The sequence below is a fragment of the Sorghum bicolor genome, chromosome 6 (genome assembly GCF_000003195.3).
Source record: "Sorghum bicolor cultivar BTx623 chromosome 6, Sorghum_bicolor_NCBIv3, whole genome shotgun sequence".
In the NCBI taxonomy this organism is placed as follows: domain Eukaryota; kingdom Viridiplantae; phylum Streptophyta; class Magnoliopsida; order Poales; family Poaceae; genus Sorghum; species Sorghum bicolor.
This window is the reverse complement of record NC_012875.2, coordinates 39,950,456-39,976,386: the sequence shown is the minus strand read 5'-3', so window position 1 is coordinate 39,976,386 and position 25,931 is coordinate 39,950,456. Positions and strand designations below refer to the sequence as shown.

At 44.3% G+C, this 25,931-nt stretch overlaps 1 protein-coding gene across 2 annotated transcripts; it reads left to right on the top strand.

Moving 5' to 3' along the window:
- LOC8070841 (histone H2A.Z-specific chaperone chz-1) lies at positions 2,133–7,933 on the top strand. Of its 2 annotated transcripts, none has more exons than XM_021462283.1 (2): positions 2,133–2,777; positions 5,883–6,246. In XM_021462283.1, the coding sequence occupies exon 1, from the start codon at positions 2,231–2,233 to the stop codon at positions 2,750–2,752; it is 522 nt and encodes a 173-aa protein (XP_021317958.1). In that variant the 5' UTR covers positions 2,133–2,230; the 3' UTR covers positions 2,753–2,777; positions 5,883–6,246. The 2 variants fall into 2 exon arrangements, with proteins under 2 accessions (XP_021317958.1, XP_002447720.1); XM_002447675.2 differs by lacking the exon at positions 5,883–6,246 and adding an exon at positions 7,566–7,933 and having other exon boundaries at positions 2,141–2,777.

Below are 25,931 nucleotides of genomic sequence, written 5' to 3'. Positions count from 1 at the left end.
AATTATTTCATGTTTGCAAAAAAGGGTTTAATCTAATGATTTGATTATTCAAAATGCCTTGATGATTCATTTGCTGCCTTAGTGACCCACCGTTAGGAAAGTTTTTTTTTTTGATAGACAATGGTTGAAGACAATAATGTCCCGATAGATGCATTGTACTGTAGGAAATTTCAGTCAGATAGCTTAGGGCATCTTGTTTCACTGAGGAAAGATGCATATAAAAATTAAAGAGCTGCTACGAAAGCTCTTTCTCTCCAGTAATATCTATTGGAAGCTGACTTATTTGATAATATGTGACATCATTACTTTATGTTGTTTTGGATTCAATGTTTGCGCATGGTCACTAGACCAGTCTAGCACTTGGACCTGCAAAGGTAACCACCTGTTGTCGGATTTGTTACATTACCATTTGACGATTGAATTTTTAAGTTTTCACACATTCTCAGTAGCTGATGGTGCACACGGGTGGGTTGGATCAATGGGGCCTTGTCAGTTTCATGAACATCAACTTTCTGACCCAGTGACATCAGTGGTGAGCTCTTTGTATTATGTACCATGCATTGTCGTGTACACCATATTCTCTATCCAATTGGATCCCCAAAAAAATTGAGATCTTAGAGCAACTCCAACCTAAGTCCCTAAATTAAGTCCTTAAACTTTTATTTAAAAGCTATGATAAAAAAAGTAGGGGCTCAAATTAAGACCCAACTCCAATGGAAAATAGATCAAGTTCTTATCTCACATATTCTTGTCTTGATTTATGGGTGGAGAGAGGAAAGTAGGTGGGATCTATTGGATAGGGGGTTCTAGATGTGAGAGGCTGAAACTATAATTTGGGAGGGCATGGAAAATGGGAGTCCAAGTAGGAGGTGGGTTGGAGTTGATTTTTTTTGGATCAAATCCCTAGATTTAGAATAGGGACTTGTTTAGGAGGTGGCTTGGAGTTGCTCTTATGATAGAATCCTTTGCTACAGCGATGCTTTGCACGGAGTGGAGAAGACGGAAGAGCATGTTGAAGCTGGATGAAAGGATGGTGATGAGATTAATTCCTTGGGTAGCTACAATCTTTGTACTTTCATGTTGAACATGTTTGCTCTCAAATTTGCGAGCGCTCTATTTAAAAGGAAGATTAATTTAAATCAATTGTGTTGGTTTTTATGTGGGATTTTGTCATCGTCGTCGTCGTCGTTGTTGTAACATTAAAGATAAATATAATGAGCAAGAGATCTGTGCACGCATTAACTCTAAGACCTGTTATCCTCCTTCATGTTTCACTTCCAAGAAACATATTATCTTTTTGCATGGACTCAATTATATGGAGTGGTTTTTTTTCTGCTAACACCAAATTTTGAAGTTTGAGTTGATTTAAGAGATCCAATTTCTTTCCTCTTGAATTTTAGAAGAGTCTTAAATTGCGACAATAACTTATATGGAAATAGTTTTGACAAAGCACAATTAGCAACTAAGTATTTTAAAATTGATAGAATAATTTTGAATTTTATATAACCCGTAGCGTTAGCACGGACATTATACTAGTTAGGTATAGATATGATCCAATGAGTATGACATTTTTATACAGTTCAAGCATACAATAATTAGATCACAATAAAAAAAATTACCACAACTGGAACTTTAGAAACTACAATTATGAAGTATTCTAATTAATTATAAAAAATAATAGATCAAAATCTACAACAAAAACTTTGTACTAAAACATATCATATTATATATTTAATATGTAGATATACTCATTTAGAGTCCAACAAAATCAGATTTTTTTTTTATTTTATGATTTTATGATTTGTTATGATTTTTTCAAAAATTCAACCAAAATAAATAAAAAATATAAAAAAATAAAATCACCTTCAAAACCATTTATAACCGTGTCAAGAATATAAAACCTACAGTTTTAAAATTTGAGAGAGATAATTTGTTCGATTTTAAAATTCAAGAAGGAAAAAGGAACTTTCACGGAAATTAAGGGAGGAAAAATAAACTTTTTTTTAGACAGATATATCGTTAGGCCCGCAGCATGCCCCAGCCCCAAGGCCGGAAATACGGCCCATAACATGTCCACCAAACCGCGCCACCACCGTTAAGGCTGCGAAGCCCACCTCCTCTAGTTCTAGTCCTCTCTTCCCCGCTCTTCATTCGCTACACGACACAACACCGCGCTCACCGTCCTAAAACCCTAGCTCAACCCCCCTCTCCCCCCTCACCCCCCCGCGCGATGGCCACCGCCGACGGCGAGCCCCAGCCCGTGGCCACCGACCCCGCCCAGGCCCCGGCTCCGGCACCCTCCCCCTCCCCGGCGAAGCGCAAGCCCGAGGCGGATGCGGGAGCCGACGCCGACCTCGCGCCCCTCAAGGCCGCGCGTCCCGACGTCGACGAGGAGGCTGCCGCCGTGGCTGAGGCGGCCAGGGCCAGGGTTAGCGCGGCTGACAAGGGTAAGGGCAAGATGGTAGTCGAGGAGGAGGAGGAGGAGGAGGACGACAGCGAGGAGAGCAGCGACGACGAGGAGGGCGGCGGCGGCGGCGGCGGCGGCAGCGACGACGACGACGAGCTCGTCGAAGACCCGATGGCCGAGGTAGATCTCAGCAACATCCTCCCGTCACGAACCCGCCGCCGCGCGCCCCCGCAGCCCGGGGCGTACCTCGTCACTCCGGAGGAGGCTGCTGCTGAGGACGACGATGACGATGCTGACGTGGTTCCTGAGGAGGATGAGGGAGCGGAGGGGGAGGAGAGCGATTAGGTCTGCCTCGGCACGGACTCACTAGGTATTTTCTTTATCCCTGGCTCCTGTGCTGCTCAAACGCATCTGTGAACCCTGTTAGTTGGGTGCATTTTGATTTGTGGCGTTTGTTTTTAATTGCAATGATTTATCTGCAAGGTTCCCGTGCCGTGTGACGGTCTGTTACCTAAAACCTGGCCCTGTGCAGTTTGATGTGCATTAGATGCGCTGTGTTTTTGCACCTATGCCTTGTATTTCTGGTATGGAAATACGCCCTATTTATGTGCAGAGTTTCACTTTGCTGTTGGATGACATCATCCAAATCGCATTGTTTGGTGATGTTCTCAAAATGGGTTCAGTCATAACTTGGATGCTGTTTATAGATATAATTGTTATGTCGCGAGCAAGAGTTTATGTTGAAACCAGTTTATGCTGGCTTGCTGTTTTTAATTGAGCCTTTGTGTTACAGAGATTTGCGAACTTTAGCCTATGGTAGAACTGCATGATCCTAGGTCGCTTTTGAAACATGCACATCAAAATAGCAATAGATTGTTCTTATATGAAGCGTACACATTTTGAAAATGGAAAACTGTTTAACTCATCTGTAATGTGCTATGCTGTTCAAGAGGATTGTTGTTTTATATATTGGATTTAATTTATGCGTTCAAATGAATTGTACTTGCTTGGTAAAATTTATTGGTATTGTGATCCTGAAATTGGCCTATGCACACTGCTGCTCTGGTTTGGACTGATATCGGCAGTTTAATTGCTGGCACGACATAGGCCACTCAAGGGGCAGCGTGTTAAGATAGACTGGCACTGAAGTGATACTGGGTGCATGTGTGGGCAGAGTGGGGTTGAGGCATGTTTGGAGGAGGTGCTGGGTTGAGAAGACTGCTAAGGAGGGAAGAATCAGTAGCAACAAAAATTATGCTAGACGGAGGGTAAGAGGTGGCGAGGGGAGGGAGGTGAGGGGATGTTGCTTTTGGTATAAAGATTTTTGGGCAGGTGGGTTCAAGACAAGTGTTACATCTGTGCTATCTGTCCTGACCCGAACAACATAGTAAATAAGGGCATCCAGAATGTGTATGGCTGGCCTTAACCATAAGCTGAGACACACCTGTGCTGAGGTCTCTCTCTTATGTTATGTATAAGGTCTCATATATATGGGTCTTAAGGTGCGGCCCATGTTCATCATAAAAGAAATCCCTAATCTCTTTTTCTCCCATACTTGTCGGCACATGGTTAACCTCGCACCAGCGGCAGAACTCCCTGCCGTCCACTGCCTCTGCTCCTGCTCCTCAGTCAGTGTGAGAGCTCTGCCAATGCAAGATCCACTGGTCCCACACCTGCTCCTGTTGGAGCCCTTCTCCCCGATGCCCCTGTTGTCAGGTCGTGTGAGAGGCACCGCCACTGGCATGAGTTCCCGCCGCCCCAGCTGTTCTCTGGCATGAGAGTGTCCTTCGGTGCTAAAAGTCGGCACAAGAGACGATACTCCTGCTCCCTCGCCATCACATGAGTGGATGGAGTTGGTGAAGACGGGCACTGGCCGGTGCTTCATGCAAGACTCGTTTCCAGTTTGGGAAATGAACGAGGAGGTGACGGCTCTCCCGTGGATTGTTGGTTGCTTCTGCATGGCCTTTTTGCTGCTGGTTGGAGCGCCAAAGTTGCTGGCAGTCAGGCGGTGACTATGCTGTAATGTAGGGATTGGAGACGGAGGCAATGGCAGCATGCTGAATTTTTTTAATTCCTTGAGACCCGGCCTCAATCTTGAAGTTTGGTCCTATGATGGTATGTATGTGCGGTCACCCCTAACGATGCCAGCTGAGCCTCAAGGCTGGTGATTTTTGCACACTACAGATGCCCTAATCATTCATAAACATTGAAGTGTAAATATCTCCAATTCGAAACATCAGTTGTCTCCATGTTTGTAGACTAAGTGCTAGGCGCTACCCAGTCGCCTGCTTAGCCCTTAGGATTGGAGACGGAGGCAATAGCAGCATGCTGATTTTTTTAAATTCCTTGAGACCCGGCCTCAATCTTGAAGTTTGGTCCTATGATGGTATGTATGTGCGGTCACCCCTAACGATACCAGCTGGGCCTCAAGGCTGGTGATTTTTGCACACTACAGATGCCCTAATCATATAAACATTGAAGTGTAAATATCTCCAATTCGAAACATCAGTTGTCTCCATGTTTGTAGACTAAGTGCTAGGTGCTACCCAGTCGCCTGCTTAGCCCTTAGCATTTTATAGAACTCTACTAACAGAGATGCTGGTGTTTCATCTTGGAGAATGTTAATGAGTTTAGATCTTGAACTCACTAAATTCTTAGGTGATGTTGATGAAGATTTTTTCTTTGCTGTACATTAGTATATGAAAACATGAGAGGATATCTAAACTGAGCTCTGTATCGACTTGAAGTCGGTTTTTATATTTAAGCTGGACTCACTACGAGATGCAATATGATTCTGAGCTGAGCAAAAATTCATACTTGTTTCAAGGATAGGCTTTGATATGTTTGCCCAGCTTCATATTGACACAATATGTATTGTGTATGTAGCACCCAGTTTTAAGAACAAAACCAGGTATATCCCATATGTGTGCCCAGGAATTCAATTCACACATACAGTTACAAATAAAGGGTAATATCAAAGACAATGCCTTTATTACATACCGTATAAATATGGTGTGATTTGACTTCCTAGGCTCCCATATGGTGTGTTCTGGTTGTCCTTAAAACCAGGTGCTACATTGTATGCATCTGATTCATTCAACTACTCCATGAAGGCTTGTGCCCGACTGCCTGTTATTGTAAAAGGCATATATTCTATGCTCATAACCTTCCTGAAACAATAAGAACATATTTCATTACTATTCTATGTTGTGAGATTCTGCCTTAACCTGAATAACCTTACTATCTTCTCAAATTTATACTTCACTTAACTTTCCTAACAGAAATATGCTTTTGCTTTACTGTTGATTTCCTTATATGTTGTGCAATTCATATTCTAATGTATGAATCATTGTTATCTTATGAGCTATACTTATGTGAATTTGTTATTTCTAAGTTTCAGTCTAGCTCTGCCAGTTACCTTGTGGTTATCAACTTCTAATATAAGTGTACTAATATCAAGCATTGACACTATCAGGTTGTTCAACACTGTTATCTTGGCCTAGACTAGACCACATGGATGCCACGTGTGGCTTACAACAAAAATGACAGCCAGTCCGAAGCTCAAAGCACATGTAATTGATGTAAAACAAATGCTAGATGAACTAAATTAGCAGTTTATCAATTGCTTTCCTGAAATTTATTTTCATCAATTACTTGCAATTCCTGCAAACGAAATAATATAGAATCCCCTTTTAGTTACTACTTGGTGATCCTTTTAAACATTTTTAAGTATTTTCCTCTTGTGAAACATAGAAAAGTATTCACAAATTTAACATGTAATCCTAGCATCATCAATGACCTTATACTGAACTATAGACTTTGATCGATCTGAAAAGCAACTATTTAGGATTTTCACTCAATTTTAAAGCTGGATCTTCATAGAGCATATGCTTATTTACTTTTGTACTTTATATGTTATTTTCTATGATTAGTTTCTCAGCCCCACCATCCGTAAACTGAACCTGCTTAGTTTGGTTGTGCTTCTTGATATCCTTCCACACAGCTGTCTGCTTGAGCAATGGTTCTTATCCTGCGTCATATATAAGCCAAGCCATCCCTACGTTGCTTCCACAGTTCCATATGTCATGACCTTTGATCCACCCCAAGTTGTTAGTGCGTCCTGTTTTCGCCGCCGTTTGATAGCCACTTATTGACCTGTTATGTGAAATTGCCTTTTTGCCATTGTGAAGCGCTGTCTTGTATCCATTGCCCATGTTGCTTGAAGTCATTAGATATTCTTGTATTCTTGTTGTCATTGGTACTTCGTTGTTAGTACGAATGTCCTCATTTCTTAAGTTCTGTTTGATCTGAGCTGCCCCTTAGTTCCCTTTTTCACCCAGATTTACAATTAAAAGCCATGGTTCTAGAACGGTCTCTTATATTAAATCACAGTTCAAAACCAGAACAAGACAAGTAGATATATCATATAAGGTATTGGATACAGTTTGTATGGTTCTGACTGAAATCTGCCAAGGTGTGTCTACTTATAAGGTATTGGATACAGTTTGTATGGTTCTGACTGAAATCTGCCAAGGTGTGTCTACTTGAGGTGTTACCATCACCTCATTAAATTTGAACATGGTGACATGGTGATCTGCATCAGAACATAAAAATCCCAGGCCATATTCATTTATATATCACAAGATTTATTGCACCAATGCACTGGGTGTAGTTTCTACACCCAAATCTTTGTCTAGTGTAGTTGTCAATTTGCAAATCTGAAGTGTAGTTGGTTGACTCATAATGGTTGGATTTGGATGTTTGTGAGCCTATTGTTTGTCAATATTTAATCATTTTTTGTTTCAGAATGCATCAAATGATTAAAGGGCTGCTCATTAATTCCAAAGAACCGCATAATTAGCGGGGACCCTCCCATGTGTTTCTAGTAGCGGCCAATTAATGTGCTGCCAAAACCTACTCTGTTACTGACCACTCAATAGTTGATGTGCTTGTATCGATCTCTGATTGCTCAGTCGGGACCATAGAAATAAAGCCCCTTCTTGTTGGTTTGATATAAGCACATGATTGAAATCGTGATGTACTCAATAAATCTGCGCATTGTTGTAGAGCTTGGAGTCACGCATTTTCCTGTCCATTTAGGTAGGAAACCAATAAAAGCTTGTTGCTAATTTTGTGCTCGTTTTCTATTCCCCTGCAGGAATGAATGGCGGCTTTTGGTGCTGGGTGTCTGTATCCTCCTGTGCCTGGGGGACCTAGATGGACGAGTTCTCTGTTAGGGTTTGTTTGCGGATAGCCTAATCTGTCATTCGGCAATCATTAAGAGTTGTGTCTGTGACCATGATTTGCGGCATCAGTAGGGTGTGTGTGTGCGCGCGCGCTCAAGAGAACACGTGTTTAGTTCTAACTATGTAGTAAGGGTTAAGATTTGGTAAACGGTTATGCTGTGATCATGATTGAACAGTTAACCGGTTTGCCTCTGTGGTTCCAGCCTTGCAGCTTCCAGCAGCTGTTGACCGTATGCTTTTGCTGGCACCGTGCTGCGGTTCCCGTGAGCCTTGTTCCTCCTTGGTATGCTTCTCTTATCCGGCTGCTGTTCTTGGGCTAGGTCTTGCAGATTTTGGAGAACTGGGAATCTGGGAATCCTGTAGGCCTTACCATGTGTTGCCGCCGCTTGATAAATGATAACCATTCTCGTCGCCTGCTTCTATATTTGGTCCAAGTTGAATGCCAGTGGCTGATGGGCATGTGGTGATGCATGGACCAGAAGCCAGAGAAGGAGATGAGATGAATAGTAAAGCGTGCGTCGCTTTCGTGGTGGTCCTTTTGCTGCACTGCACATGATTGGAACCGGGGTCTCCCTCCCATGGCATGCTGGATCCTTTGAGCCATCACAGTGGCCGATTGGTTGTCTTGGTGATGATCCGAGCCCATGCATGATTCCATCAACATCAACCAAAGGGAGCCGGGCCGGGGGAAAGGATATGCGTTCTGGCTGATATAAATCTATCTATCTGCTTTTTGTCAAAAAAAAAAAAATCCATCTATCTTGATGATGAATCGTCCCACATCACATATCCACTGGGGTCACCGCAATACTGCATGACTTCACTTATCCGGTGCTGCCTATAACACGACAAGGGTTTGGTTTCGCAAGTCAAACTTCTCCAGCTTTTATTTGACAAAATTTATCAATTAGTGGGGTTTATAATAATAAAAATGAGTTGGTCTCGTAAACGTTTATGGATTTTCCCTTCACTCAACATGAAATCAAACTGTGTTCAAAGATGCCCTAGAAAAATTCAGGTGAAAAACGGAAGATGCGTCTCCATCGTTTTGGTAAAGCTTAATTTTCAATTAAGCGGGTTGGCAGCAGCCTATATCCCCGGCTTGCCTTTTTACTACGCACATCATGGCCGAGATTTTCTACATGAGCATATTCGTTATTCGATATGGTTCCGTCCTCCATTGTCGCTGGATTGGGTGTGGTTGAGTGCTCAAACATTCTCTCATTCCGGGAATATCACAAGGGCAGTACTACTACCAAATAGTACTGCTGAAAGTAGCTTAGAACCACCTTTCCATGCTCTCCCCTCTGAGCTTTTTTTTGAGCTCTGCACCTGATTGGTTAAGGTGTGTCAGAGACGGAATCTTTTGTGTTTTTTTAATTCTTGGAGGGAAAATAAAGCAAGCCTTTTAACTCCACCAAATGCCCCTGCCTAGCCTAGGCCAGGAGGTTGCTGTGGATCCATACTAGGATCTCCCTTAGGTTAGTTGCAAATGCACCATTATCTTAATGCCTAGGGTAGCTCTCCACAAAGATGCCACTTTCCCATGGGTTTCTTCTCCTCATTTCCTCATTTTACTGTTCTCTAATCTTTTGGCAAGCTACGGATGCCGAGAGAGAGAGAGAAGATGATGTCAAGTATTACCTCTATTCTGACAAGAATGCATAGGTAAAAGTATTAATGTTTTCTGACACCAAATAAGTATGTTATAAAAATGTATCTTATGATAAATCTAATAATATTTATTTAATGTCATGACTATTTATATCATATATATATATATATATATATATATATATATATATATATATATATATATATATATATATATATTCAGTCAAACTTAAGATACTTTAACTTGATACTTTACTAGAATTGTCTTCTTTTCCGGACATATGAAGTAGTATCTTAATTGTTTTAGGGCCTGTTTGGAACGCAGGAATAGAAAATAGAGGAATAGGAGAAAATATAGGAATAGAAAAGGAATGAGATGAGAAAACAGAGGAATGAAGAAATACAGGAATTTTATAGGAACATGTGTTTGGAATGCGGGAATGAGAAAAGTGTAGGAAATTGAAGGAAAGCACTAATATCACATGTTTTAGAATAAATAAAATTACTATATCTCTTAGCTGACGGTAGACCGATAATAAATAATAATGTAAATCACCCTTAAAAAATAAAAAAATAATGTAATACTTAATGAATGATTAATTTTCTACATGTTTATGATTTTTTGAAATGTATTTACACATGAATGTTCTGCAAAAGTTTATATGACTATTGGTGCTCACTTTCCATGTCATGTATTTGTGTATTTATAGCACTTCGATGAAGTAGAATCACTGCACATAAACATTGTTTATTCCCACGAGTGAGTTCGTAAGCGACATAGCCACACAGGAAAGATTTCCCTCAGCTCAGAGCTCATTTTCTATTTCCTTCAAACGTACTGGTTTGTTTGCCTTTCCTCTGGAATGGATAGAGCTGAATCCTTTGTTCCAAACAGTAGTACAGTGAAAAATACTATAGGAATCAGATTCCTCCATTTTTCCTACGTTATTCCCATGATCCAAACACGCCCTTAGTGGTTATTGAATCAGGTTAGACAGTGAAAGAGCATCTAGGCCCCTAGTGATTTCGGTGATTAATGACATTATTGATTACTATGACTAACGTGTGTTTTGCAGAGGCAAAGTCATAGGTAAGGTCATGGTAAATAGGTACTCGATAGACAGGGACGTACATGCCTACTTAATAGTGGAAATCGTTTCGGTTTTCAAAGGATGGATGGACATCGTCAAGACTAGCCTAGGTCTAAGTGCCATATGATGAAGAAGGGCACTTAGAGTAGTTTAGGACTTTGTTTTCCCTTGACCGTACTATTAAGAGGGGCTTTGATCTAGTAGTTTGACTTAGGCAAGGCTTTAGGTTTAGGTGTGGTGCACACTTGGTAAACCTAGCACTAGGCAGCTCAGAGATAGTCCTTAGATCGAGAGAAACCAACTTCATTTTGGAGCGATCGCGTTTCGACGAAGTTTTGGTGCCCAAAGGGGCACCGGACGCTGCACCGGACGCTCTGTGAGTGCGTCCGGTGAGGTCCTTAGCAGTTAGAACAGTGCCGTGCTTAGGGTTAGGCACCGGACGCTAGCACCGGACGCACCGGGTAGCGTCCGGTCCCTTACCCAGGGAGGTTGCAAGCCTTCCTTAAGCACCGGACGCGCCGGGTAGCGTCCGGTCCCTTGCGCAGGGAGCTTGTAAAGTTTCCCCGAGCACCGGACGGTGCACCGGACGCTGGAAGTTAGCGTCCGGTGACCTGTCAGAAGGAAGTACAGTTAGCCGTTATGAAGCACCGGACGCTCGGTGCAATGCGTCCCGTGCAACATAATGTGCGTTCGGTGACCCCGTTTTCAGTGGAAAACGGTTGGCCGACCTTTAGACTTCGTGGATAGTATTTATACTCCTCCACCTCGTCCATGAGAGGTCTCTTGCCCATTTGAACATCAGAGAAACTTGTTGTGGAGCAAGAGAGTAGCAAGAGCCTAGAGAGGATTGAGATTTGAGTGATTTCTTGAGAGAATCCTTCTCTAGTGAGTTCCAAGAGTCAAGTGTGCATCCACCACTCTATAGAGCCTTGTTTGGGTCAAGTGAGAGTTCTTTGCTTGTTACTCTTGGTGATCGCCATCACCTAGACGGTTCGGTGGTGATTGGAGGCACGAAGACCGCCCGGAGTTCTTGTGGGTGGCTCGTGTCAAGCTTGTGAGCGGTTTTGGGCGATTCACCGTGACGGAGTGTCGAAGAATCAGCCTGTAGAGAGCACTTGGTCCTTGCGCGGACCAAGGGGGAGCAAGACCCTTGCGCGGGTGCTCCAACGAGGACTAGTGGAGAGTGGCAACTCTCCGATACCTCGGCAAAACATCGCCGAGCACTTTCTTCCACTACTCCTTTACTTTCTAGCATTTACTTTGTGCTTTTACATTCTTAGAATTGCCATGCTAGAATAGGATTGGAACTAGGTTGCAAAACTTTTTATCCGGTAGCTCTCTAGGTCACATTAGGCATAAGGGGTGAAATTGGAGCTTATAGGTTGCTTAAATTTTTAGAGAAGCCCAATTCACCCCCCCCTCTTGGGCATCTTGATCATTTCAATTGGTATCGGAGCCTAGTGCTCATTATTTAGGCTTCACCGCCTAGAGAAAAGATGTCTAACGGGGATGGACCGCCACACATGTTCGATGGGGATGACTTCCCGTATTGGAAAATACGGATGGAGTCATACCTTGAGGCATGCGACATAAAGTGCCTAAAAGCCGCGACCGAAGGGTTTACCCCTCCGGAAAGAGCCACCGCTCTTACTCCACAAGAGCAAGAAAACGAGAAGTGGAATGCAAAGGCCAAAAACTACATCTTTAGAGGCCTTTGCAAAGAGGTGTTCAACCGCGTTCGGAGCCACAAAACCGCCAATGAACTTTGGAAGGAACTTTGTGCGCTCCATGAGGGATCAAAGAGTGAACGCGAGGACGCTATCACCTAGTGATGAACAAGCTTAATACATTTGAGATGCTTCCTAAAGAAAATGATAATGAAATGTATTCTCGCTTGAATGTCATTGTAGAGGAGCTAAATGGACTTGGGCTCACTCAAATGAGTGCGGCGGATGTAGCAAGGAAGATACTATGTGTGCTTCCCATTGAGAAATATGGGCACATAGTAACGGTACTTCATCAAGGCGATCTCTCCACCGCTACACCAACCGCCATATTGGGGAAGATCAATGCTCATGAGATGTACATGCACATGAACCCCCAAGATGGTCCTCATCGGCCAAGAAAGAGAAGAAGGACTTAGCTCTCAAAGCTTCTCACAAGGGCAAAGCTAAGAAGATTGAAGTTGAGTCATCAACCTCAAGTGATGATGATGCATCTATTGCCCTCTTGGTGAGAAGAACCACAAAGATGTTGAAGAAGCTCAACAAGAATGGAGTCAACTTTGATTCCAAGAAGAAGAAGTTCTTCACAAGTAGCAAGAGGAAGCCCATTTCCGAGATGGATTGCTACAATTGTGGTGAGCTTGGTCATCTTGCTCATCAATGTCCAAAGCCCAAGAAGGACAAGTACAAGAAGAAGAACAAGGAGCAAGATGACTCAAGTGATGATGAGAAGAATGACAAGAAGCAATACAAGAAGAAAGGTGGCAAGAAGAAGGAGCACTACAAGAAGAAAAATGGCAAGGCTTACATTGTTGGTGATTGGCTCACCGACATTGAGAGCTCAAGTGGTGAATCTTCCGGCAATGAAAGTGATGATGAAAAGGTTGCCGCCATTGCCATCGATGCTCCATCACCATCATCTTCACCACCATCTACATCCTCTACACACCTATGCCTCATGGCTAAGGGTGACCGGAAGGTGAACTACAAGACCGGTGGATCACATTGGGTAATTGATAGTGGTTGCACTCAACATATGACCGGAGATCCCTGGATGTTCACCTCTCTTGATGAAGATGTTGACAACCAAGAGAAGATCACATTTGGTGACAATTCAAAAGGCAAGGTCAAGGGACTTGGAAAGGTTGCTATATCAAATGACAACTCCATCACCAATGTGCTCTATGTGCAATCATTGAGTTTCAACTTGCTTTCGGTTGGACAACTTTGTGATCTTGGATTTGAATGCCTATTCAAGAAGAAGGAAGTAATTGTGACCAAGAAAGATGACAATGAAGTGATATTCAAAGGCTTCCGGCACAACAATTTATATGTAGTTGATTTCTCATCCGATGAAGTTGATGTCAAGACTTGCTTATTCACCAAAACTTCACTTGGGTGGTTATGGCATAGAAGGTTAGCACATGTTGGAATGGGCACACTCAAGAAGTTGATGAAGAAAGAATTAATTAGAGGCTTGAAGGATGTGACATTTGAAAAGGACAAGCTTTGTAGTGCATGTCAAGCGGGCAAACAAGTTGCAAACACTCATCCAACCAAAGCCTATCTCTCTACTTCAAGAGTGCTTGAGCTACTTCATATGGATTTGTTTGGACCAACCACATATGCTAGTCTTGGAGGGAACAAATATTGCTTGGTCATAGTCGATGATTTCTCCCGGTACACTTGGACATTTTTCTTGCAAGACAAGGCTGAAGTTGCATCAATATTCAAGAAGTTTGCAAAGAATGCCCAAAATCAATTTGATGTGAAGATCAAGAAAATTAGAAGTGACAATGGCAAAGAGTTTGACAACACCAACATTGAAGAGTATTGTGATGAAGTGGGAATCAAGCATGAGTTCTCCTCAACATACACACCACAACAAAATGGGGTTGTAGAAAGAAAGAACCGGACATTGATCACCTTGGCAAGAACAATGCTAGATGAATACAACACTTCGGAGAAGATGTGGGCCGAGGCAATCAATACCGCATGCTATGCTTCAAACAGGCTCTTTCCTCACAAGTTCCTAGAGAAGACACCATATGAGTTGCTCAATGGGAAGAAGCCCGATGTCTCATTCTTTAGTGTGTTTGGGTGCAAGTGCTACATCTACAAGAAGCGCCAACACTTGGGAAAGTTCCAAAGAAGATGTGACATTGGCTACTTGGTTGGCTATTCATCAAAGTCCAAGGCATATAGAGTCTTTAACCATGCCACAAACATGGTTGAAGAAACATTTGATGTTGAATTTGATGAAACTAATGGCTCCCAAGGAGCAAGTGATAATCTTGATGATGTAGGTGGTGAACCATTGAGGGATGCCTTGAAGAACATGCCCGTGGGAGACATCAAGCCTAAAGAAGAAGATGATGATGTGCAAGTCATTGAGCCACCATCCACCTCACAAGGTCCACAAGATGAAGACAAGGATGTGAGAAATGCTCATGAAGACACACAAGTCACTCATGAGCAAGCGGTGGCACAAGCACAAGATGTTGATGCTCCCCAACCAACCCCTCAAGTGGCACCAAGAAGAACATCACATCTCCTCCAAGATCACTCTCAAGATCTCATCATCGGGAGTCCATCACGTGGTGTAACTACTCGTTCTAGACATGCTTTATTTATTGAACATCACGCTTTTGTGTCTTTTGAAGATGAACCAAAGACCATAGAGGAAGCTCTTTGTGATGCGGATTGGATCATGGCCATGCAAGAGGAGTTGAACAACTTCTCTCACAATCAAGTATGGACACTTGAAGAGCGACCCAAAGATGCAAGAGTGATTGGAACAAAGTGGGTCTTCCAGAACAAGAAGGATGATCAAGGCAAAGTGGTGCACAACAAGGCAAGACTTGTGGCAAAAGGCTTTTCACAAGTGGAAGGTCTTGACTTCGGTGAAACTTTTGCACCGATGGCAAGACTTGAAGCAATTCGTATCCTACTTGCATATGCATCTAGTCATGATATCAAGTTATTTCAAATGGATGTGAAAAGTGCTTTTTTAAATGGATATATTAATGAGCTTGTCTATGTTGAGCAACCCCCCGGTTTTGAAGACCCTAGGTACCCCAAGCATGTCTATCGGTTGTCCAAGGCTCTCTATGGTCTCAAGCAAGCTCCTAGAGCTTGGTATGAGAGGCTTAGGGACTTCCTCATTGAGAAGGGCTTCAAGATTGGGAAAGTTGACACAACACTCTTCACCAAGAAAATGAATGGGGAAATCTTCATTTGCCAAGTTTATGTTGATGATATTATTTTTGGCTCTACTAATGAAGATTTTTGCAAGGAATTTGGTGATTTGATGTCCAAGGAGTTTGAGATGTCCATGATTGGCGAGCTATCCTTCTTCCTAGGATTTCAAGTCAAGCAAATGAAGGAATGAGTCTTCATCTCTCAAGAGAAGTACACTCAAGATCTTCTCAAGAGGTTCAAGATGATGGATTGCAAGCCAATCAAGACTCCCATGGCATCAAATGGGCATCTCGATTTGGATGAGGGAGGTAACCCTATTGACAAGACTCTCTATCGCTCCATGATAGGAAGTCTACTCTACCTCACCGCATCTAGGCCCGATATCATGTTTAGTGTGTGTATGTGCGCTAGATATCAAGCAACGCCTATGGAATCTCACTTGATTGCGGTCAAGAGAATTCTTAGGTATCTAAAATACACACCTTGCCTAGGCTTGTGGTATCCTAAAGGTGCAAGATTCCAACTTGTAGGCTATTCCGATTCGGATTATGCCGGGTGCCGGATTGATAGAAAAAGCACATCCGGAGGGTGCCACTTCCTAGGTAGATCACTTGTCTCTTGGATGTCAAAGAAACAAAATAGTGTTGCCTTGTCAACGGCGGAAGCGGAATACATTGCCGCCGGTGCTTGTTGTGCACAAATACTCTACATGAAACAAACTTTGCTAGACTATGAAGTAGTACTAGACAAAGTATCTTTGTTGTGTGACAACGAAAGTGCCGTAAAACTTGCAAACAACCCGGTTCAACACACCCGCACAAAACATATTGACATCCGCCACCACTTCCTTAGGGATCATGTTGCTAAAGGTGACATATCCCTAGAGAATGTGGGAACGGAAAATCAACTGGCGGATATCTTCACAAAACCTCTAGATGAAGCTAGGTTTTGTATGTTAAGAAACGAACTAAATGTGCTTGATCTCTCTAACTTCACTAAAAGATGAAAGTTGTGTGTTGAAACTTGTAAATAACTTTTGCTTTGCACATCATGCATACTAAAACTAAAATACAAATTGCATTTAGGGCTTGTCTAACATGGTTGTGATAACCCCCTTTGTGTGTGTGAAAAAGCTTAACCTTGGATCAAACTTGACAAGCATTAGTTTACTTTCAAGTATTGCATTACAACTCATATCATGTGCATGCTTGTTAATTGACCGTTTCTTTTCGGTTATTCGTTGAGCATCCGCTGTGTTCGTCCATAGATAGGGGGAGCATTCAAAGCTCATTGTGATTCAAACCCCTAGCTTTATGGCCATACGATGCTCCTTGGTGATTTTCTCGAACTATTTTCATAAAAACTACTAAGCCTATGGCTAAATATTTGTGAAAATTTGAGGGTTTGAGAGAAGTCACTCATACCAGTTCCATTTGGTGTTTATTTGTGTGTCTTTGAAGATGGAATTTGGTTGGGTCAAAGTCAGGTGTAGTGCTTCGTTGAAAAAGTGCTCAGAGGAGCACCGGACGATGCACCGGACGCTGGTTCTGTGCGTCCGGTGCAGTGAGTGTGCCAGACTGCACTCACCGGACGCAGGAACAGTGACCCTGCAGCGTCCGGTGAGGAGCGTCCGGTGCTCACCTGGCGTGACTTGAAGCACCGGACGCTAAAGCCAGCGTCCGGTGCCCATCGTCCGGTGCGATGCATTTTTGCATACCTCTCTGCGCATGAGTCCGGTGCCACATTAAGAGCGTCCGGTGACCCCGCAGCGGGCGCTTAAAGCCCGCGCTCAGGGGCATAGCGCGGCCGTTTCCCTTTCGATCTCGCCCAAGCTGTGAGTCTCCGCCTCCGCGCCCTAGCCCTAAGTCGCCGCCGCCGCCGCCCCCTTGATCTCCGACGACTGTGGTTTCTCCTTCGTGTCTGATTCGCCCGGCGATCTCCTCTCCTCTTTCTCCTCGTGCAGAGCCCTCTCTCCTGCGAAGAGATTAGGGTTTGGGTGAGATCCAAATCCCCTGCCCTCAAGGTGTTTGATCTTATGTGTCAAAGGATTCGATTGAGGTTTTAATCTCGTTTTTCATCGTCTCATCTGTGCAGCACCTTGAGGAGTCGTTTCGTGTTCTTCGGCTGTCGTCGATCGTGATATCTTTTCCGAAACGCGTCTCGTCCTCGGATCGTAAGCCTTTCTCGATCGTATCTTATCTATTCTTGCGATCTATAGGGTTTTCTCACCTCTAGTTGTAATGGTTTCCTATATAAACCCTATCTTGTCTATTTTTTGCAGTGCGTTGATCCCCATTGTCAGTTAGTTGCTTGCCGGCCGTTCGTTCAAGGCGTCTGTTCTTGCAATGGCTCGTTGCAAGAATGTCAGTGGTCCGGCAGCTGGCACTGGAGGTTCCTCAGGAGGTGATGGTGGAGGTGATCCTCCTCGTCGCCTATCAGCGGCAGAGAAAGGCAAGGGCAAGAAGCTGGCCACCAAGAAGCGCAAGGCCAGTGACAGAGATGCAGAGGTCGCAGAGGCAGTCGCAGCAGCGGCCGAGGCAGCTGAGAGAGGTGGTCGCTCTGGTGCTCTGAGGATTGGGGATGACCTCACGCCACAGCAGCGGCTTGTAGTTCTTCAGGCAGAGGCTCTTCATGGATCTCCTCCAGGCACCGTGACGATTGGAGGACAGCGGATTAGACTTGTGGTCAGAGATCCGGCACAGGAGGACCCGGACACTGAGACAGAGGGTTCAGCAGAGGGACAGGAGCAGGAGCAGACACTCAGGAGGTCGACTCGCGCTCATACCCAGGCCACCCCTCGGACTGGTACGCAGGGCCAGTCTACTTCCACCGTTCGTGCCACACCAGCCAGAGGCACTCCAGCTTCACGACAGAGGCCAGTCCGGATCCACAGGGATCTCACTCTTGTGTCAGCCAGAGAGATCCAGCAGCTACGGTTCGTTCTGTTTCCCACCTGGTTTCCAGCTGCCAGGGATCCCAGAGCCGGTGCCAGGTTCTACACAGTCGTCCAGGAGGACATCCACGAGGCACTGGTTCGCTCTCAGTCTCAGTTTAGGGAGCACAGAGTGATTGACCTAGAGATACTGGGGAACGTGGTTGGAGCAGACATCCGTCAGTACTTTACCTACCTCCACGGACTTCCAGAGTTACTAGCTCTCCCTGGTACTTACTGTGAGCAGTGGGTCAGAGAGTTCTATGTGTCAGTGTGGGTTTCTCCAGATCACAGTTATATCCACTACGCACTGGCAGGGACAGACTACAGAGTGACAGCACAGAAGGCCAGAGAGGTGCTGGGGTTGAGAGCCTACTCCACGAGGATTCACCAGCTTTGCTACGGGAACGTTGAGCCTCCCCGACGTTCTCACGGTGGTGAGATACCACCGGTTGACTTCGTGGCTCCTTGTTTCCGTCCACCGTTTGGAGAGGGCTCTAGCAGGACAGTGGGAGACCTGACATGACCAGCTAGGATCCTTGACTTTGTGTTGAGGAAGACTCTTCTCCCCAGGACAGGCTACAGAGACGGCTTCACTCGTATCCAGCAGTGGCTTGTCGCTCACCTTATTTCTCAGACGCAATTTGATTTGTGGGATCTGATCGTCTCAGAGATAGAGGACACCATCTCAGAGAGCTTCAGGGGACGGCGTCAGTTGTCGTACGCACATTGGATCACCTTGCTTATTCTCCGTGCCAGGCCACTGCCCCTGCCAGCTCACTTGCAGAGGGAGTTGACAGAGTTAGACACCATCTTCCCCCACTACGACCCCAGGCAGATGTTGAGAGCGCATCACGACCTCAGAGCTACACCTCCTCCTCGTGCACCACGTGGACCGGTGCCCCCACCTTCTCCTAGGGGCACTCCCAGTACAGCAGCTGTACCAGAGACAGAGGAGCAGCAAGACATAGCAATTGGAGCTTTCGCAGATGCAGAGGCAGAGGGAGAGTTTGACTTCGCCTCAGACAGCTCGGATGATGACTATCATCCGCCAGTGTCTGACCTTCCTCCTAGAGCTCACGACTACGAGGCAAGGGGCTCGTCTAGTGCTTCAGACCCAGCTCTTCTTGCTATTCTAGAGGGCATGAGGGCAGACCAGCGCCGTGCAGCTGAGGAGCAGGCGAGGCGAGACAGGGATCAGGCTGCCATCAATGCAGCCATGCAGGCCAGGCAGGATGAGCTCTAGCGACAGCTTCTCACCTTTCAGGAGCAGCAGCTTGCGTTCCAGGCTCAGCAGACAGCGATGATGGCCGCTCTCATGGCCGCCTCCGGGTTTCAGCTACCGCAGATTCAGCTCCCAGGCACTTCGACTGTCAGGCCACCCACTCCTGCGCCTCAGACTCAGAGTCAGTCACAGCAGCCTCTCCCGCTACCAGCTCATAGTCAGCCGTTCTCGACGCCACAGCACCAGGTCTCCCAGGGTGCTATCTCTTCAGGCTTTGAGCAGGTACCTCAGTTTACTCCTCTCCGCTCTGGCTTCACTCCTCAGTCAGCGTCAGCGGCACAGCTTGTGTGGGACTCGTCGACAGATCCGCACCTCAGCTTCACCTACAGTGCTCTGACTGGTGACCCTACGCCTCCTCCTCTGCAGGCCCCTGCAGTCTTTACGGCGCCAGTCACCACTACAGAGCTTCTGTCGTCGTCTGTAGCATCGTCCGAGCAGCTTGCACCGTCTTCCACCGTGCCAGAGACGATAGCTACCGCGACCGAGTCCGTGCCCGCTTCGTCAGCCGGACCCGAGCAGTCAGCACAGCCCGTGACAGCTCCAGTACTCACAGAGCCGACCCAGACCGCTTCGCCAGCACCTGCAGCTTCAGAGGGTCACTCCACTTCCTCCGCCTCGACGGCCGACAGTTCAGACGATGCAGCTCGCTTCGAGGCCGTGCCGAGGGGCTCCACTGCTTCGCCTCCTCCGCCGACTTCTTAGGTTTTTGGCGCTTGATGCCAAAGGGGGAGAGAGTGCGTAGGAGTATGAGAGTTAGGAGTTAGGGGGAGCTAGAGAGGGCGTTTATTCTTTTGAGATACTTTTATGTGTGCTACTTTACCATGCATCATGTTTACTTTCATGCATTGCACTTGTGTGAGATACTATGGTTGTGAGACATGACTTGTACTTAATGTGATATCTTAATGTCATGTGTTTTGGCTCATATTACCTTTGCTTTCGCGTTTCACTCTGATGTACTTATGAGCCTTATGTTTATATCCTGCCGTATACCACTCACATATTTGGATGCAGGGTATTGGACTTGGTTGATATAAGCATGACTAATCCCTCTGTTCTTATTGTAACATGCTTATTGAAACCAAGTCACTTTAAAACCTCAACTCTTTTCATACTAGAGGTTGTCATCAATCACCAAAAAGGGGGAGATTGAAAGAGCATCTAGGCCCCTAGTGATTTCGGTGATTAATGACATTATTGATTACTATGACTAACGTGTGTTTTGCAGAGGCAAAGTCATAGGTAAGGTCATGATAAATAGGTACTCGATGGACAGGGACGTACATGCCTACTTAATAGTGGAAATCATTTCGGTTTTCAAAGGATGGATGGACATCGTCAAGACTAGCCTAGGTCTAAGTGCCATATAGTGAAGAAGGGCACTTAGAGTAGTTTAGGACTTTGTTTTCCTTTGACCGTACTATTAAGAGGGGCTTTGATCTAGTAGCTTGACTTAGGCAAGGCTTTAGGTTTAGGTGTGGTGCACACTTGGTAAACCTAGCACTAGACAGCTCAGAGATAGTCCTTAGATCGAGAGAAACCAACTTCGTTTTGGAGCGATCGCGTTTCGACGAAGTTTTGGTGCCCAAAGAGGCACCGGACGCTGCACCGGACGCTCTGTGAGTGCGTCCGGTGAGGTCCTTAGCAGTTAGAACAGTGTCGTGCTTAGGGTTAGGCACCAGACGCTAGCACCGGACACACCGGGTAGCGTCCGGTCCCTTACCCAGGGAGGTTGCAAGCCTTCCTTAAGCACCGGACGCGCCGGGTAGCGTCCGGTCCCTTGCGCAGGGAGCTTGTAAAGTTTCCCCGAGCACCGGACGCTGGAAGTTAGCGTCCGGTGACCTGTCAGAAGGAAGTACAGTTAGCCGTTATGAAGCACCGGACGCTCGGTGCAATGCGTCCGGTGCAACATAATGTGCGTCCGGTGACCCCGTTTTCAGTGGAAAACGGTTGGCCGACCTTTGGACTTCGTGGATAGTATTTATACTCCTCCACCTCGTCCATGAGAGGTCTCTTACCCATTTGAACATCAGAGAAACTTGTTGTGGAGCAAAAGAGTAGCAAGAGCCTAGAGAGGATTGAGATTTGAGTGATTTCTTGAGAGAATCCTTCTCTAGTGAGTTCCAAGAGTCAAGTGTGCATCCACCACTCTCTAGAGCCTTGTTTGGGTTAAGTGAGAGTTCTTTGCTTGTTACTCTTGGTGATCGCCATCACCTAGACGGTTCGGTGGTGATTGGAGGCACGAAGACCGCCCGGAGTTCTTGTGGGTGGCTCGTGTCAAGCTTGTGAGCGGTTTTGGGCGATTCACCGTGACGGAGTGTCGAAGAATCAGCCCGTAGAGAGCACTTGGTCCTTGCGCGGACCAAGGGGGAGCAAGACCCTTGCGCGGGTGCTCCAACGAGGACTAGTGGAGAGTGGCGACTCTCCGATACCTCGGCAAAACATCGCCGAGCACTTTCTTCCACTACTCCTTTACTTTCTAGCATTTACTTTGTGCTTTTACATTCTTAGAATTGCCATGCTAGAATAGGATTGGAACTAGGTTGCAAAACTTTTTATCCGGTAGCTCTCTAGGTCACACTAGGCACAATGAGTGAAATTGGAGCTTATAGGTTGCTTAAATTTTTAGAGAAGCCCAATTCACCCCCCCTCTTGGGCATCTTGGTCCTTTCAGACAGGATAAAGACAGGTTCCAGAAAACTAAATTAAATGAATTCACACTACACTACACTTATATGATGCAATAATACAATACATTTTACCTTGTGATATAGATATATAATGATAATGAAATCTACAAAAGACCTTTCATTTGGATACATATAATCGATGACAACGATGGCCGAAAAGATGAGGGAAAGGGTGTCATCTGTCATGCGACGGAGAGAGTTGCTTCGGATAGAAACATGTACAACAGGAGGATGTAAAACAATACGCCAATACTGCATGGTAGAGGAAAGAGGGATCCAGGCTTGACTGGTGGGGCTCGGGAGTATTAACTTTTTCCTCTATCTCTTTTTTAACATGAATGACATCTATTTTGAGAATTCGGTTATGTGGTCTCTAATAATTGTATTTTGGTGCCAAAGCAAAAATCATTGCACGGTTTGCACGTTAACACAGGCCTTGTTTAGTTGGCAAAAATTCTCAAGATTCCCCATCACATCGAATCTTTGGTCGCATGCATGAAACATTAAATATAGACGAAAATAAAAACTAATTGCACAGTTTACCTGTAATTTGTGAAATGAATCTTTTGAGTCTAGTTACTCCGTAATTGGACAATGTTTGTTAAATAAAAACAAAAGTGCTACAGTAGCCAGAAACCAAATTTTTTGCGAACTAAACAAGGCCTGAAGTAGAGACAACCTCTCTAGTAACAAATCTGAAGTAGAGACAATATATACCTCTTTAGTAACAAATAAGAGCAACTCCAGATGTTTCCTATAATTCACTTGCTAAATCAATAAGTTTAGCGGGTTAAGAAAACAAGTAGCAACTTCATTTAAATTAACCTCTTCAGTAATTTTTTATATTAGATTTCTAAACGATTTTGTGTTGCCTTCAACAACAACGACCGAGTGTGGCCACAAAAATTACATTACTTCGACAACTGTGAATATTAATTGCAAATAAAATGCATTCTACAAATTTGCTTGACGTACATTTGAGACCCTGCTGATCGAACGCGCGCGGCGTAAGGCTGCTGTCGCTCGGTGGCAGAGTTTCCTTGCTAATTAACATTCGTACGCAAAACAACACTAGTAGAGACAAAAATATGCTGACAACACAAAACAAACCTTTTAATTACTTTATTAGAGGCACTAATGAGAGGCCAGCTAACGACCACTCCTTATTTAGCAGCTAGAGAGGGGGGGAGAGAGAGAGAGCTGCAAATTGCTCTAGCTCTTAGTCAATGTCTTATTCGTTTGGCTTATAAGTCATGACATAAAGTACTGTTAGTTGAGTTATTGTAAGAGAAAAATATTGTGAAATAGCTAGTAAATTCAGCTAATAGCTATCCACATGCTCTCACGCCAATCTTCACTGCCCCAACTGGTGATGATATATAGTAGGCTAGAGCTACAGGATGAGCTGTGATGCCAAGCAACGCCAACGGTAATACTATTACTACTGGGAATCCAATGGCCTCCATTTGCAGGTCGTTAAAATATACTACTACGTACTACTGTATGTATCATGAGCCTTGTTTACTTCCAAATTTTTTTACAAAATAAGAATAGTAATATTTTCGTTTATATTTGACAAATATTGTCTAATCATAAACTAGGCTCAAAAGATTCGTCTCGCAAATTACATATAAACTGTATAATTAGTTATTTCTTTTATCTATATTTAGTGATCCATGTATGTGTCGTAAAATTCGATGTGATAGAGAATATGAAAAGTTTTGTAAAATATTTTGGGAAGTAAACAAGGCCATAATCAGGCTCGTTTGGCAACTACGAGTAGGGCCTTGTTTATTTCACCTCAAAATACAAAAACTTTTTAAGATTTTTTATCGAATCTTACGATATACATGAAATATTAAATTAAATAAAAAATAACTAGTTATACAGTTTGACTGTAAATTATAAGACAAATCTTTTAAGTCTAGTTAGTCTATGATTAAACACTTACTAAATACAAATAAAAATACTATAGTAGCAAAATTTTAAAAAAAATCAGATTAAAAAAGGCTAGGAGTACTCGAGCATGCAGTTAGTTTTGGTTATTATTATCGCCTTCCTTGTAAGCCGTGCTGCTGCATGCCTTTGCTGCTGGAGATAACTTATCTTACCGTTCAGTGTCCTTTTCCTAATCAGGCTTTGGTATATTCTAAGACCCGGACGATGAGCTGCTATGCTAGTCTACTACACGTAGGAGTAGCTAGTTGCAGCGTAGCACGTACTGGAATCGTCTGCATTCGAGTCACCGACGGCTTTGTCACTGACATGTGTAGAGCCAGCATAATCATATCATCGGCTGGACGACTCCCTGTATTGGATCAATTTTAATCTCCTTAGAGCAAGTATTATAGTGGGCTGTAAGCTGGCTAAATGCTAAGGTGGAGGAGAGAAGAGAGGAGAGAGAGGAGAAGCGGGCTGTAAACTTACATCCAGCCTAGGCATAGGAACCAAGAAAATTTGTGAGAGAGACAAGTGGGTTATATATTAATAGTGAATAGCTAACTATTGTATAGGTAGGCTGGGAGAAGGCTGCAAAAAACTTTACAGCCAACAAGTGGACTGTATTATTAAACTTGCTCTTATTAGAGCAAGGCTAATAATACAGCCAGCCGCTGGTTGTAAGCTTTTTTTACCGTCTTCTTGCAGCTCACTCATATAATAGTTAGCTCATCACTATTAATATATGGCCCACTTGTCTCTCTCACAAACTTTCGTGGTTCTTGTGTCTGAGCCGGCTGTAAGCTTACAATCCGCTTTTACTCTCTCTCCTCTTCTCACTCCTCCACATTATCATTTAGCCGACTTACAACCTACTATAATACTTGCTCAGGTAACCTATGCATTGCGTCATTATGAAAATTTTTGACCCAAAAGGTATATTTTCGTGTGCCCATAATTTGGGATGTTGTTGAATTCGATCCATGGATTTTATGCACGGCTATGGCATATTAATAGCGAGCTTCTCGAGCCGAGCTTCTCTCATGTTTTGTAGAAGGTATAATACCTCGTATTGGCACTATGAGATGTTGAGAGTCTGTCATTCATCAAGCATAGTCTTTATCACCCTACTAATGCACCATCTTTTTTCATTGCTTGGTCCACCCCATATAATCTCCCCTGCTGAGAAAGCTCCCCTTCATGCACCCCAAAAAATGTACAAAAAAAACAACTCTATAGAAATCAACCATCTAGATTGATTCTTAATATTCTCTCTCTTTACTCACTCACATCCGATGACCAAGATCGCATGTATGGTCCTCCTCAGCCCCCGCTCATCTATCATCACACAGACAACGTCGCCGCCTAATCAACGCGGCCTCTTGACAATCGCCACGACCTCGGACTGGCGTCCTAGCCGCTACGTCGTGCAGTAGCCGCGCACGCTAGTGGCAGATCAGCAGCCGCGCACGCCGGCGGCAGAACAGGAGGCCATCTTCCTCGCCACGACGTTGGCCGTCGCGCAGCACCCACGCCCCTGCCGCTGTGCAGCAGCCGCGCACGCCGGCGGCAGATCAGCATCCCTCGATCTCTTTTTATCTCACGTTCTCATTTTTCGAGAGGTCAAACATATTCTATTTTTGCTATTCAAATATTACTAATATTTTATTTAAAGATACAAGTATTTCTAATATTTTATATAAAACTAGTCAAAGTAAAAAAAAGATATTATCAACATACATCTCACGGAGACACTTGATTAGAAATAGAGGGAGTATGTCAACATTGTAAGTCATCGTGTAT

Excerpts from the sequence above, each read along its gene's own strand:
- LOC8070841 (XM_002447675.2), top strand. The coding sequence starts at position 2,231 with ATGGCCACCGCCGACGGCGAGCCCCAGCCCGTGGCCACCGACCCCGCC.